General features: G+C 41.6%; 1 protein-coding gene across 1 annotated transcript in view; it reads right to left on the minus strand.

Annotated features, from left to right (window-relative positions):
• Nucleotides 1-648: 648 nt before the first annotated feature.
• The window catches only part of vopp1b (VOPP1 WW domain binding protein b), a 34,577-nt gene continuing 21,289 nt past the window's right edge, over nt 649-13,936 (minus strand). The window contains exons 3-5 of the mRNA XM_052542736.1: nt 7,258-7,335; nt 6,933-7,066; nt 649-4,403 (exon numbers count right to left, since the gene is read on the minus strand). Of these exons, the coding sequence (XP_052398696.1) occupies nt 4,195-4,403; nt 6,933-7,066; nt 7,258-7,335 (421 nt within the window). The 3' untranslated portion in view covers nt 649-4,194. The remainder of the gene's footprint in view (nt 4,404-6,932; nt 7,067-7,257; nt 7,336-13,936) is intronic.

The raw sequence follows: 13,936 nt of genomic DNA on the forward strand, positions 1-13,936 counted from the left end.
GAAAAATAAATAAAATAGAAATCCAAAATTAGAGCCAGAGATGTCTAGTTGAGTCAACAGAATGATTATCATTCAAAAGTTTGGGGTCATTAAGTTAATTTATTAATTTATTTATTTTATTGCAAATGTAAAACAATGCATCACCGTTTCATAGAAATGTAATTTTCTTGTAAAATGTGCTGAAATAATCTTTGTAACAAACTACATTTGCAATTCTTCATGGATGTGTACAATTAATTGCAGCTCTTTTGGTGCCAATTTTTCAGTTCTTGGGGGCGCTATAATAACCCTCACAAACATGTTAAAGGAAGAAATTTGTGCCAATTTTCTTCCATTTTATCATCAAATAATTTCCCTTTTTGAATATATTAGCAATTACATTTCAACACAAGATGATTGTGTGACGTTTACTCATCTGCTGGAGAACCTGGTTATCCAAGACTTGAGTTTGGATTGAAGCAGCCAAGAAAAGTTGTCTTACTTTAACCTAAACAGTTGAATTAATTTGATGCAATGCTAATTCTGGAGGCTAATTACAGTGAAATGCTGTGACTGTACAACTTAAACTCTTTACAGAGAGAGCCGTCCAATACCTGAACAAACAACAAACACAGAGAAAGAGACGAGCAGTGAGGTGAACACCTGTGGGAGAAGTAGCAAAAGTCTCAAACAGTTTATTATTGTAGTGGATGGTTTTCGGACATCGAGAGCGGTTCACTTCGACTGCTTGCTGGTGTGTCAGTACAATTTCACAGCTGTCCTTGACACTCTACGCTGTAATTTGAACAGCTCTGCGATCACAAGTTCATGAAAATAAAACAAAACACCATCTGATCTTAAGTTAAACAAACTCTAACATCAGCAAATGGACTCAGTCTGTCTTTGCATAGTTCAGCTTCAAGAAACCATGAACCATGTGAGCACTACTACAAAAACAACACTTAGTTGAATGTACTTGAGGTAAAGCCAATCCTATTGATGCTGGCTAATGTTCGAGTCAATAATAAGTTTATAATGGGGACTGCTATGATGCAATTAATGTACTGTAATACCCAGTCTGTGGAGAGTTCAGTCCTGATCCCAAAGCTACATTCTGTTCAATCACGACATCAAGAATAGAAACCAGCCAGCATTCACTATATCAATCAAGACTCAAATATGCAAAATACGTAACTTTAAAGTCAGTTTTTTCCACAATATGTACCAAACAAATCACATGTTGAATTAACATTAAGCAAGCTTAAATAAAAACTTCAGGACCACATTGAAAGTTCCCTTCTAGAATTCTAGTAATTCTCTCCAAATCAGTCGTATTTAATAGACTTAACCATTGCTTTAAAAAAAATGTAGGGATGCACCGATATGAAAATTTTGGCCGATATCAATAACCGATAATTCTTTTAATATGAAAATTGATAACCGATATGTTGGCTGATAAATCTGAATTTTTATCCATTAAAAGGCATTAAACACCTAAACATAACTATAACATAAATCAGCCTTACAAATAAATTTAATAATGCAAACAAGTCACTGGACAACATAACTTGCCTAAAAATAAATAAATAATATATATATAAATACATAAATCATATGCCATGGATAAATTAGACTAAATAATCTTCGCACCAACAACAATGAATATATTTTAATTAAACCGTATTGATGAAAAAAAACAAAAAAACAATATGGTTTATATGGTCGTATGGTTTAACTATGGTGGTTATTATTAATAATATATCAGTGAGTTTGAAAAAGAAGTATCTTAAACTAATAACACTATAAAATAGCAGTGTTTCTGTAGCTGAAGAGCTGAATGAATGCTTTGTTAGCAGGCTAATAATACTGTATGAAAATCAGATCTTTATACAACAGAAACATAATATAAACTTATATATGCACAAAAAGAAATGCACAAATGAACTCAAAGTTAAACGTGCTAACCAGAATGTGTACCTTGTGGATGTGCTCTAACAAAGCGATGAAACATGAGCGAACAAACATTCCATAGCATTATTTTACAGTAGGTATTGATCTCAGTATAACTTGTTGTAGTTCACTGTATTTTCCTTTTCAAAGTGATTACAATAATATTTCAAGCAATTAAAGACCATGGCAAATAGTGCGCATCTGAAGCGTCTGAAGGAAATAATGCATTATTTATCGGCTCAAAGATATCGGCCAAATTCTCTTATCGGTTTGATAAAGATAACAGGTAAATTAACATTTATCGGTTGATATATCTTGCATCCCTAAAAAAAATTATGTTGATGAATGCTATGAAGAACATAGGTCATATTTCACCTATATTTCAAAGTTTTTTGTTGTTGTTGTTATAATGCTAATTAATCACATTTGCCCAAATTATTCTTACAGTGCTTAATGTGTAGAAAAGTGTAGAAAAAAGGTTAATTAATGGTCCTAAAAATATGCATGATTTGATGCCAATTATTATTTCTTATTTCTAATAGAATTTAATTCAGGTTTTAAATGTGACCCACACATTTCTCCATAATTTGCTGCATTCTGCACTCTTAGTGTAAAACAACAGTTTAGCAAGCAATATGTTTATCCAGTGATGGCATTGCAATGCGGCAATTTGCTTCACATTTGATCCTTTTCTATTCTAATGAAGAGGCCTGAAATGAAATAAAATCACTCCCTCCAAATAACACTCAGCTGTATTTCTCATCATATGCACATGTTTCAATGGTAAATGTAGTTCAATAATTAATTTGCACAGAGGGCCATTATCGGGGGTGAACTCCAACAAAACAAGACATGTAAGCCAAAACAAGCTTTTGCAATTTTCCGACCCATCCACAAAAACAGGGCACTATGGGTGTAATGAAGTGTACAAGATGTGAATAAACCTTCCTATCGCTGGCTTCAACAGACTCGCTTCCTGAGTTCATCATCTATTTCAAATGAATACCCACAGAAGAGATTCCTGACCCATTTGGGATGGGAACAAAAGGACAATTTCCTGTTTGTATGAAAGGCGTTTCCACCACTGAATAAAAAATAAAAATGCAACTTTTTATCTCACAGTTCTGACTTGCAATTAAGACTTTTTCTTTGAATTTTGTGGTATAAACTGAGTTAAGACAGAACTGTGGCATATAAACTAGCAATTTTAAAGACAGAAATACAAGATGTAAACTCACGATTGCGAGAAAAAGTTAGAATTATGAGATTTAAGTCACAGTTTTTATTATTCCTTTCTCACAATTCTGACTTTTTTCCTCGGAATTGTTAGATGTAAACTTGCAACTGTGAGTTATAAAGTCCAATTCTAAAAAAAAAAAAAAAAGTATTTTCTTACAATACTTTCTTTAAAAAAAGTTTCTTTATAACTCGCAATTGCGTGTTAAAGTCAGAAAAAGTCAGAATTGCGTGATATACCGTAACCTCAAATTCAGACTTTTCTGACATTTGACTTTAGAGTTTTGAGTTTAAATCTCAGAATTCTGACTTTTTTTAATGAACACTCTCAATTGCGAGAAAAAGTTTTGTGAGATAAAGTCACGATGAACTGTTCTTGCAATTCCAAATTTTTTTCTAAGAATTGTTCGATAAACATTTAAGTTATAAATTTTAAATTTTGAGAAAAAAAGGCAATTTAAATATTGTGTAAATATGTGAGGTTCTTAAAGTCCCATAAAAGACAAAACTGTGAGATAAAAGGCACACTTAGCTTTTTAATTTTGATTCAGTGGTGTTTGGGAGGCTCAGGTGCCATGAGTACTGTAACCCGTCATCAATATAGCATTATATTGTAATATGATAAAATGCATGATCGGAGATCAGAAGCGCTATCTACAGTACGTAACTCCCTGCTGTTAGGATTCTGATGGACGGGTGATAGATGTATTCTCCACGGCATCTCATCCTGTTCTCCAGAAGGTCAATGGGTTCTTTCCACCTTGTCGAGGTCCACTTTAGCTCGATGAGCCACTTTTCAAAGAAAGGGGAAACTCTCAGTATCTTCAATGCTTCACGTCCTGACAGCTTCTTCAAAGCTCTCTCAGCTAGAGAAGTCTGTTTGAAACTGTGCATCAGGACGTTTGTTCTCTTGTTGGCTCCTCCGTAGTGCGCCTGTCAAACGATAAAACAACAGACTGGGAACAGGCAAGAAAGAGGCGTCCTGAAATCAAGCAAATGAAAAGGAGAGATCCTGGAGACGATGGTCTCTCATTGTGAGGACTGGCTGTGGTTCTTCTTCTCTGTGTTCTTGAAGACCTGCTCGTAGGAGGGAGGTGGATGATTGCAGTAGGAGGGCGGCGGAGGGTACGAGCTCAGCATGTGTGATGGAGCCGGCTGACCCGGGTATGCAGGGGTCAGGGTCGTTGTCATGGCGCCGCAGGGGTCACCGTAGCCTTGCATGCCCGCTTGCTGGGAGACTGTTGGAAAAACATTGATTGAAATCAAGTCAAGGTTTACTGATGTAGGTCAACATGCTGTTACTGGAATCAGAGCTGTGCAATTAATTGAAGTACAGTTTCAATTTCAGCCTGAAAATACAATAACAGATAAAACAATTATTGCACCCACTCCCAGCAGTGCGCCTTCACTCTTCCATAAAAGCCCAATTTCATGTGCAAGTCTTGTGAAGTGATGTGCTTGATTTATTAAAGTTGATTAGATTTATCCATGTTTTTCAAGCACGAAAGAGAATTTGCTCATGAGGCTTTCTGTGCCTGCGCTCAGAGACGGAACAGAACACGGACGGCTAAAGTGAGCGCTGAGCTCAAGGTCGTGCCTAAATGGTCAAATACACATAAACCCTCATCGGTTATGTAATAAGTGAATGTAAAGAGTTGAGAATGAAAATACTGTACGTATGTAACAGTAAATTGAATCTGTGCAGCTCTTAAAGCTCTTCATGCATCTGATTATGAGATAAACCTTGCGCTCTTATTTCAAGATCGTTGTTAATGCTGTGGTTATTTTAGTTAGTTTACTAGTCATACATTCGGTTCATCAGCATTGATAAAACACATTTATCATTCAATGGAACTGTGCGTATGATTTAGACACTTGCTTTTCTGCTCCGTCCATGCAATAAATACAGCTTTCAACTGCTCAGGTAACGGCATCGGTAAGATGCAGAGAGCCATTGACAAACTACAGAAAAGTAGTTTAAAAAAATCAACTGAAAAGGAACATTTTGGTTACGTAACCCTCGTTCCCTGAAGGAGACGTTACGTTCCATCGCCACAGTTGCTGTAGCACTGCCGTACGGCCGAGGCACACAGTCTCGGCTCCTCAGCGAAAAACTGAATGTGCGACTGCTCACGCTCTCCTTTCATACCCGCGCGCCAAATCTCGCACGCCAACATTCATTAGCTTGTTTTGTTAACACTCGAAGTGATTTGTCTCTCTAGCGAGATCCCAATTCGTCAGTCACTGACGTTCCCTCCTTCAGGATACGTAACCCGAGACAATATTTTATATTAATCATGTCTTTCTATTTATTTAAATCACAGATTCACATGGAGCTTTTTCAGCTTTATAATATGTTTGTAGATGCAGTCTATCGTTCAGATGAAGGAAACTAGATCTCTAGCTGGTCTGGGGACTTTGATTCAGTCTCCTATTGATGCCAGTTTTTAAGATGAATGAGAGCTTTTCCTTTTTTATGTTATTTTGTGCTCTAAATAAAACTCTTTAAGAGATAAAAACCAGGGAATTGCCGTCTTAATCAGATTCTCAATTCAATTTTCCTCTCGAGCAGCAAATATAACGAGTCTCTTCATTTTCCCTCAGTACAGATAGTTTTGAGAGCCAAACTAAAGTGACCTATTTTCTTAATGCAAGTTTTTGTGGTTGGAAAAATATGAATATTTAATATTTCACAATGAATATTGCCAATTGTACACAGCTATGTTTTCATCTTGAAAAGTAATGAGTTCTACTCTTCAATAAGCAACAGGGATGTGTTTTTATGAAAACTGATGTCAGCTGTATGCACAGTACATTATTTGACATCATATGCAGTGTGTCCGATCACTTCGACTCATTCTTCATGCAAACACGTATGTGATTTAAACATGTATAATAAAAGCCTAGCAGGAAAGTGTGCAGCAATGCAAATAAACGTTGAAATGTGCAAGTTTTCCATTGTTTTGAAATTATGACCACAATCACCAGAATGGCTCATTTTCAGTTTTCTGCTGGTTTGGCACAGAGATGGGGAATAAATCAGGTCAGTGGTGAAGTGCCAACCTTGGCTTCGGGGTTAGGGAAGAAAATTCAGCTGCGCATCACAGAAATAAATTACACTTTAACAGAAATTCACCTAAAAACATCTGCTTTAAACTGTAATAATATTTCACAATTTTTACAGTATATTTGATCAAATCCATGTAGCTTCTGAACAGTAATGTGAATAAAGATAGTATTTTCAAGGAAGATTGTTGCCTAACTTCGCTGTCTACTCTAGAATGGTCTATGAAGTCAATATCTATCACTTTCTTAATAAAAGTTCCTGCTCTTATTGCGTTTGATCGATCAGTTCATGTTTAAAAAAGAAAGAAATGTTCATATTGTAGTCTTTCGTCTGTAATGTAAGAACCTGCTTTTCCTCAGAAATGACTCTCTGTTTCTCCTGCTCAAGTTTAACAAGCGTGTGCGTGCTGGTTCAAGAGGGGAATCACACCGCGATCGATGGCAAACCAGAGAAGCTTACACCCACTTTCCACAACGCAATCAATTCCTCTTGGACATAATGAAGTGAAGTCTCCTGGAGTATCTGGTCCTGCTGTAAAGATGTCACATTATGCCAGTAAAATCTGAAGCGGTTTCCTCTCTCTCTCCTTGAATGTCTTATAAATGAGTCCAATCTTCTGGAAGATCAGGTTTTGTGAGCTACGCTGGAGAGCGTCAGTGATGGTTAGGGTCCAGATCTGTGATGGAGAGTGAACGCTCACCTGGCGAGCTGACCGGGTGTCTGGTGAAGGACACGTTGAAGGCAGGCTCCTCGCTGAGCGCAGACGCATACATCCTCCGGCGAATGAAGAAGCCAGCGCCGCAGCAGAACAGCACAGCCATCATCAGCAGCAGCCTGCGAGACACACACACACACCACACACACACACAGAGAGACACACACACAGAGACACACACACACACACACCACACAGACACGCACACACACACACACACACACACCACACACACACACACACAAAAGCTGTATAAGCTGTATAATTTGCTCTTAAAATCCAACAGTAAATGAAAAAAGGCGGTTCTTACCAGAAGTACCAGAGTCTCTGGATGGAAAGCGCTCGGATGCAGCAGCGAGTCCCACAACAATCCTCATACGAGCGACATCTGTGGAGAAACCAGGAGTAAGAGTCAAAACAGCTCGCTTCATTTCCATTTCCAACCAACCGTGTGCACGGATCCGAGCCCTTCACCAAGAGCCCATAACATCTCGCTTACAGAACACACGATGATGAATGAAGCCACGGCCAAGTGAACACTAACACATCAGAAGATGAAGGAGCAGAGGAGATCAGATGTGCTCACAGGAGTTTAAGATCCTCCTTTCACATTTTGTGCAACTATAAACCGTTCAGAAACCTGCAGCGATCAGAGTAAAAAACACATTTCTGAGATTAGAGTTGATCTCTCTAGCGCTGTCTGGTATCAAATCAGTGAAAACACTGGTGTAATTCTGCTTTTCTTCATTTCTGATGATGTTCTCGTACAGTCTGAAGTTAATAATCGTGTTCTCCTCTCGCTGGTTCCTCATTAATGGCTCATTAAGTATGCTAATGCATCACAGTCGTTCTGAAGGGGCTCATCGGTTTCTCTCAGCACTCGGATCATTTCACAATATGGTACCGCTTGGAGAAATTTGGTCTCAGTTTGATGGGAACTGACTGCATTTTTCACACGGTTTAGAAAAGGCCTTCTCAGAAGAAAGAAAACTGCTGGATTCATCCTTTGAGTTCACTAAAGAATGACTTAAAAACACATCAAAGGGGGGGTGAAATGCTATTTCATGCAGACTGAGTTTTTTACACTGTTAAAGAGTTGGATTCCCATGCTAAACATGGACAAAGTTTAAAAAATTAAGTTGTACATTTGAAGGAGTATTTCTGTTCCAAAAATACTCCTTCCAGTCTGTCACAAGTTTGGGAAAGTTTTTTTCGAGTATGGCTCTGTGTGACGTTAGATGGAGCGGAATATCCTTATATGTGTCCTGAGGCACTTCTGCCGGAAGAGCGCGCGCTCCCGTATAGCAGAGCACTGAGAGCACAACAGACTTCACTGATCAGAGCGAGAGCGTCGAGAAATGTCACAAAAGAAGTGTGTTTTTGGTTGCCAGGGCAAGACAACCCTGCACAGATTACCAAAAGAGAAACAGCATTAAGGGACCAGTGGATGGAGTTTATTTTTACAGAGCATCAACGGAGTTGTGCAAGTGTTTGTGTTTGTTCCCTGCATTTCGAAGATGCTTGTTTTACAAACAAGGCCCAGTTTGACGACGGATTTGCACATCGTTTATTTCTTAAGGATGATGCAATCCCAACGAAAAAGGGTCACGATCGTGTGTTGGAACCGCATGAGGTGAGTAAAACTGCTTCAAATATCTCTGTGTTGTTAACTTAGCTATCGGCGCGTAAGCACATCAAGTAAACAACATGCGATGATGTCATCAAACTGCACTTTCCACATGTACAGCTTAAAAAAGTTGTAAAAAAAGTTCAGTTTCAGCCTCTGGATCTGATTCTGGATCATAAATAAACGGCTGAATCTGACTGCAAGCCATGGTCTGTTTTGGATGATGGCTTTTCCCTCACGGTAATGTCACAGCTTCCACATGCTCTCAACGCAAAAGCCTACTGGCGCTCGTGATTCTTTAGCTCCGCCCACACGTCACGCCTCCAGTCGGTCGTGTTTTTCCGGGAAAAATCAGTACAGACTATCTTTCTCTTATAAATATAATAAAACTAAAGACTTTTTGGAGTTATGAAGGATGCAGTACTACTCTATAGGTACTCAAGATTAACAGGATATTGAGTGAAAATGAGCATTTCACCCCCCCTTTACAGTTTTTTTCAATCGCTAACAAGCGCTTAACCATACTTCAGATACTTTTTCTAAACTCTTAACACAGACTCACACCTACAAAACACAATTGGCCAAATGGATAATTTTCTTCTCAAAAACACATTTTGTTAAATATATACTAAACCTTCATTTCAAAATAGAACACATCTTTATCTGCACACACCAACTTTACCAAAACACTGGAAATCTGACTCAAAATTAAATTATTCTGTCAAAGAATAACACTTGTTTTCACCTCACAAGGTACATACAGTCAATCAAAGTACACCAGGTTTCAAAATACTGGCTATTGTTGACATCACTGCATCTCTCACTGCTCCTGCTCCTCTCACTTCTCCTGCTCCTCTCACTGCATCTATCACTGCTCCTCTCACTGATCCTGCTCCTTTCACTTCTCACTGCATCTCTCACTGCTCCTGCTCCTCTCACTGCATCTATCATTGCTCCTGCTCCTCTCACTGCATCTCTCACTGCTCATGCTCCTCTCACTGCATCTCTCACTGCTCCTCTCACTGCTCCTGCTCCTCTCACTTCTCACTGCATCTCTCACTGCTCCTCTCACTGCTCCTGCTCCTCTCACTGCTCCTGCTCTTCTCACTGGGCCCCTTGCTCTTATTCTTCCTCGTCCATACATTACAGTGTTTCTCTTTTTCTGTTTCTGTTTCCAAAAACATCACTCTTCAAAGTCCTCCTTTTATTGTATAAGTTTATTGTCTAAAAAATAAGCCCTGCCATTGAGTCTAAGCCAGATTGGAATCAGTTGTGGTTGGCCCATTTAAAATTAAATTATTCTGTCAAAGAATAACACTTGTTTTCACCTCACAAGGTACATACAGTCAATCAAAGTACACCAGGTTTCAAAATACTGGCTATTGTTGACATTACTAAAACTGCATTGACTTTTATGTTTCAGTTTTACAGGTATTTGCATGCAAAACATGCAATTCACTGTTTTACACTAAATTTATTGGTTTGGAACTGTATGTCCAAATGTACAGTAATGTTCACATTCAAAAGCATTCCAGTAAAAAGCTATTTTTCCCTTTACTGTTTACTGCAGGAGGCAGTACAGTAGAAACACAGTATGATAGAACAGAACAGGCTCGACAGTATTGCTTACAGTGAACAAAATATCAATGAAACACATAAGAGCATTCTGAACATAAAACAACAACAGCAAAAAGCCCAGATAAAAAAAGGGGGGCAACAAAACAATCTCTCACTGCTCCTGCTCCTCTCACTTCTCCTGCTCCTCTCACTTCTCCTGCTCCTCTCACTCTTCCTGCTGCTCTCACTGCTCCTCTCACTGCTCCTGCTCCTCTCACTGCTCCTCTCACTGCTCCTGCTCCTCTCACTTCTCCTGCTCCTCTCACTTCTCCTGCTCCTCTCACTGCTCCTGCTCCTCTCACTGCTCCTGCTCCTCTCACTTCTCCTGCTCCTCTCACTGCTCCTGCTCCTCTCACTTCTCCTGCTCCTCTCACTGCTCCTGCTCCTCTCACTTCTCCTGCTCCTCTCACTCTTCCTGCTGCTCTCACTGCTCCTCTCACTGCTCCTGCTCCTCTCACTTCTCCTGCTCCTCTCACTGCTCCTGCTCCTCTCACTGCATCTCTCACTGCTCCTGCTCCTCTCACTTCTCCTGCTCCTCTCACTGCTCCTCTCACTCTTCCTGCTCCTCTCACTGCTCCTCTCACTGCACCTGCTCCTCTCACTGCATCTCTCACTGCTCCTGCTCCTCTCACTGCTCCTCTCACTGCACCTGCTCCTCTCACTGCTCCTGCTCCTCTCACTGCATCTCTCACTGCTCCTGCTCCTCTCACTGCTCCTCTCACTGCACCTGCTCCTCTCACTGCTCCTGCTCCTCTCACTGCTCTTCTCACTGCACCTGCTCCTCTCACTGCTCCTGCTCCTCTCACTGCTCCTCTCACTGCTCCTGCTCCTCTCACTGCATCTCTCACTGCTCCTACTCCTCTCACTGCTCCTGCTCCTCTCACTTCTCCTGCTCCTCTCACTGCATCTCTCACTGCTCCTGTTCCTCTCACTGCTCCTCTCACTGCTCCTGCTCCTCTCACTTCTCCTGCTCCTCTCACTGCATCTATCACTGCTCCTGCTCCTCTCACTGCATCTCTCACTGCTCCTGTTCCTCTCACTGCTCCTCTCACTGCTCCTGCTCCTCTCACTGCATCTATCATTGCTCCTGCTCCTCTCACTACATCTCTCACTGCTCACTGCTCCTCTCACTGCTCCTCTCACTGCTCCTGCTCCTCTCACTGCTCCTCTCACTTCTCCTGCTCCTCTCACTGCATCTATCATTGCTCCTGCTCCTCTCACTACATCTCTCACTGCTCACTGCTCCTCTCACTGCATCTCTCACTGCTCCTCTCACTGCTCCTGCTCCTCTCACTTCTCACTGCATCTTTCACTGCTCCTGCTCCTCTCACTGCTCATGCTCCTCTCACTGCATCTCTCACTGCTCCTCTCACTGCTCCTGCTCCTCTCACTTCTCACTGCATCTCTCACTGCTCCTGCTCTTCTCCCTGGGCCCCTTGCTCTTATTCTTCCTCGTCCATACATTACAGTGTTTCTCTTTTTCTGTTTCTGTTTCCAAAAACATCACTCTTCAAAGTCCTCCTTTTATTGTATAAGTTTATTGTCTAAAAAATAAGCCCTGCCATTGAGTCTAAGCCAGATTGGAATCAGTTGTGGTTGGCCCATTTAAAATTAAATTATTCTGTCAAAGAATAACACTTGTTTTCACCTCACAAGGTACATACAGTCAATCAAAGTACACCAGGTTTCAAAATACTGGCTATTGTTGACATTACTAAAACTGCATTGACTTTTATGTTTCAGTTTTACAGGTATTTGCATGCAAAACATGCAATTCACTGTTTTACACTAAATTTATTGGTTTGGAACTGTATGTCCAAATGTACAGTAATGTTCACATTCAAAAGCATTCCAGTAAAAAGCTATTTTTCCCTTTACTGTTTACTGCAGGAGGCAGTACAGTAGAAACACAGTATGATAGAACAGAACAGGCTCGACAGTATTGCTTACAGTGAACAAAATATCAATGAAACACATAAGAGCATTCTGAACATAAAACAACAACAGCAAAAAGCCCAGATAAAAAAAGGGGGGCAACAAAACAATCTCTCACTGCTCCTGCTCCTCTCACTTCTCCTGCTCCTCTCACTTCTCCTGCTCCTCTCACTTCTCCTGCTCCTCTCACTCTTCCTGCTGCTCTCACTGCTCCTCTCACTGTTCCTGCTCCTCTCACTGCTCCTCTCACTGCTCCTGCTCCTCTCACTTCTCCTGCTCCTCTCACTTCTCCTGCTCCTCTCACTGCTCCTGCTCCTCTCACTGCTCCTGCTCCTCTCACTTCTCCTGCTCCTCTCACTGCCCCTGCTCCTCTCACTTCTCCTGCTCCTCTTACTGCTCCTGCTCCTCTCACTTCTCCTGCTCCTCTCACTCTTCCTGCTGCTCTCACTGCTCCTCTCACTGCTCCTGCTCCTCTCACTTCTCCTGCTCCTCTCACTGCTCCTGCTCCTCTCACTGCATCTCTCACTGCTCCTGCTCCTCTCACTTCTCCTGCTCCTCTCACTGCTCCTCTCACTCTTCCTGCTCCTCTCACTGCTCCTCTCACTGCACCTGCTCCTCTCACTGCATCTCTCACTGCTCCTGCTCCTCTCACTGCTCCTCTCACTGCACCTGCTCCTCTCACTGCTCCTGCTCCTCTCACTGCATCTCTCACTGCTCCTGCTCCTCTCACTGCTCCTCTCACTGCTCCTGCTCCTCTCACTGCTCTTCTCACTGCACCTGCTCCTCTCACTGCTCCTGCTCCTCTCACTGCTCCTCTCACTGCTCCTGCTCCTCTCACTGCATCTCTCACTGCTCCTGCTCCTCTCACTGCTCCTCTCACTGCACCTGCTCCTCTCACTGCTCCTGCTCCTCTCACTGCTCTTCTCACTGCACCTACTCCTCTCACTGCTCCTGCTCCTCTCACTTCTCCTGCTCCTCTCACTGCATCTCTCACTGCTCCTGTTCCTCTCACTGCTCCTCTCACTGCTCCTGCTCCTCTCACTTCTCCTGCTCCTCTCACTGCATCTATCACTGCTCCTGCTCCTCTCACTGCATCTCTCACTGCTCCTGTTCCTCTCACTGCTCCTCTCACTGCTCCTGCTCCTCTCACTGCATCTATCATTGCTCCTGCTCCTCTCACTACATCTCTCACTGCTCACTGCTCCTCTCACTGCTCCTCTCACTGCTCCTGCTCCTCTCACTGCTCCTCTCACTTCTCCTGCTCCTCTCACTGCATCTATCATTGCTCCTGCTCCTCTCACTACATCTCTCACTGCTCACTGCTCCTCTCACTGCATCTCTCACTGCTCCTCTCACTGCTCCTGCTCCTCTCACTTCTCACTGCATCTTTCACTCCTCCTGCTCCTCTCACTGCTCCTGCTCTTCTCACTGGGCCCCTTGCTCTTATTCTTCTTCGTCCATACATTACAGTGTTTCTCTTTTTCTGTTTCTGTTTCCAAAAACATCACTCTTCAAAGTCCTCCTTGTATTGTATAAGTTTATTGTTTAAAAAATAAGCCCTGCCATTGAGTCTAAGCCAGATTGGAATCAGTTGTGGTTGGCCCAATTTACACAACATAAATCAGCTAAGATATATTGTTTTTGAACTGATATCATTGCAGAAGCAGAGGTTTTTATACTGTATCTAAGGTTTGGAACATTGTTTTTGCTATTGTGGGATGTTGTGTGTTAACATTTGTAAATACTGCAAAAACGATCCATAATTTTGTTGGGAGGTATAGCTTGTCTGTTCAGAATATGTAAGCATTGT

Source organism: Carassius gibelio, chromosome A24 (genome assembly GCF_023724105.1).
Source record: "Carassius gibelio isolate Cgi1373 ecotype wild population from Czech Republic chromosome A24, carGib1.2-hapl.c, whole genome shotgun sequence".
Classification (NCBI taxonomy): Eukaryota; Metazoa; Chordata; class Actinopteri; order Cypriniformes; family Cyprinidae; genus Carassius; species Carassius gibelio.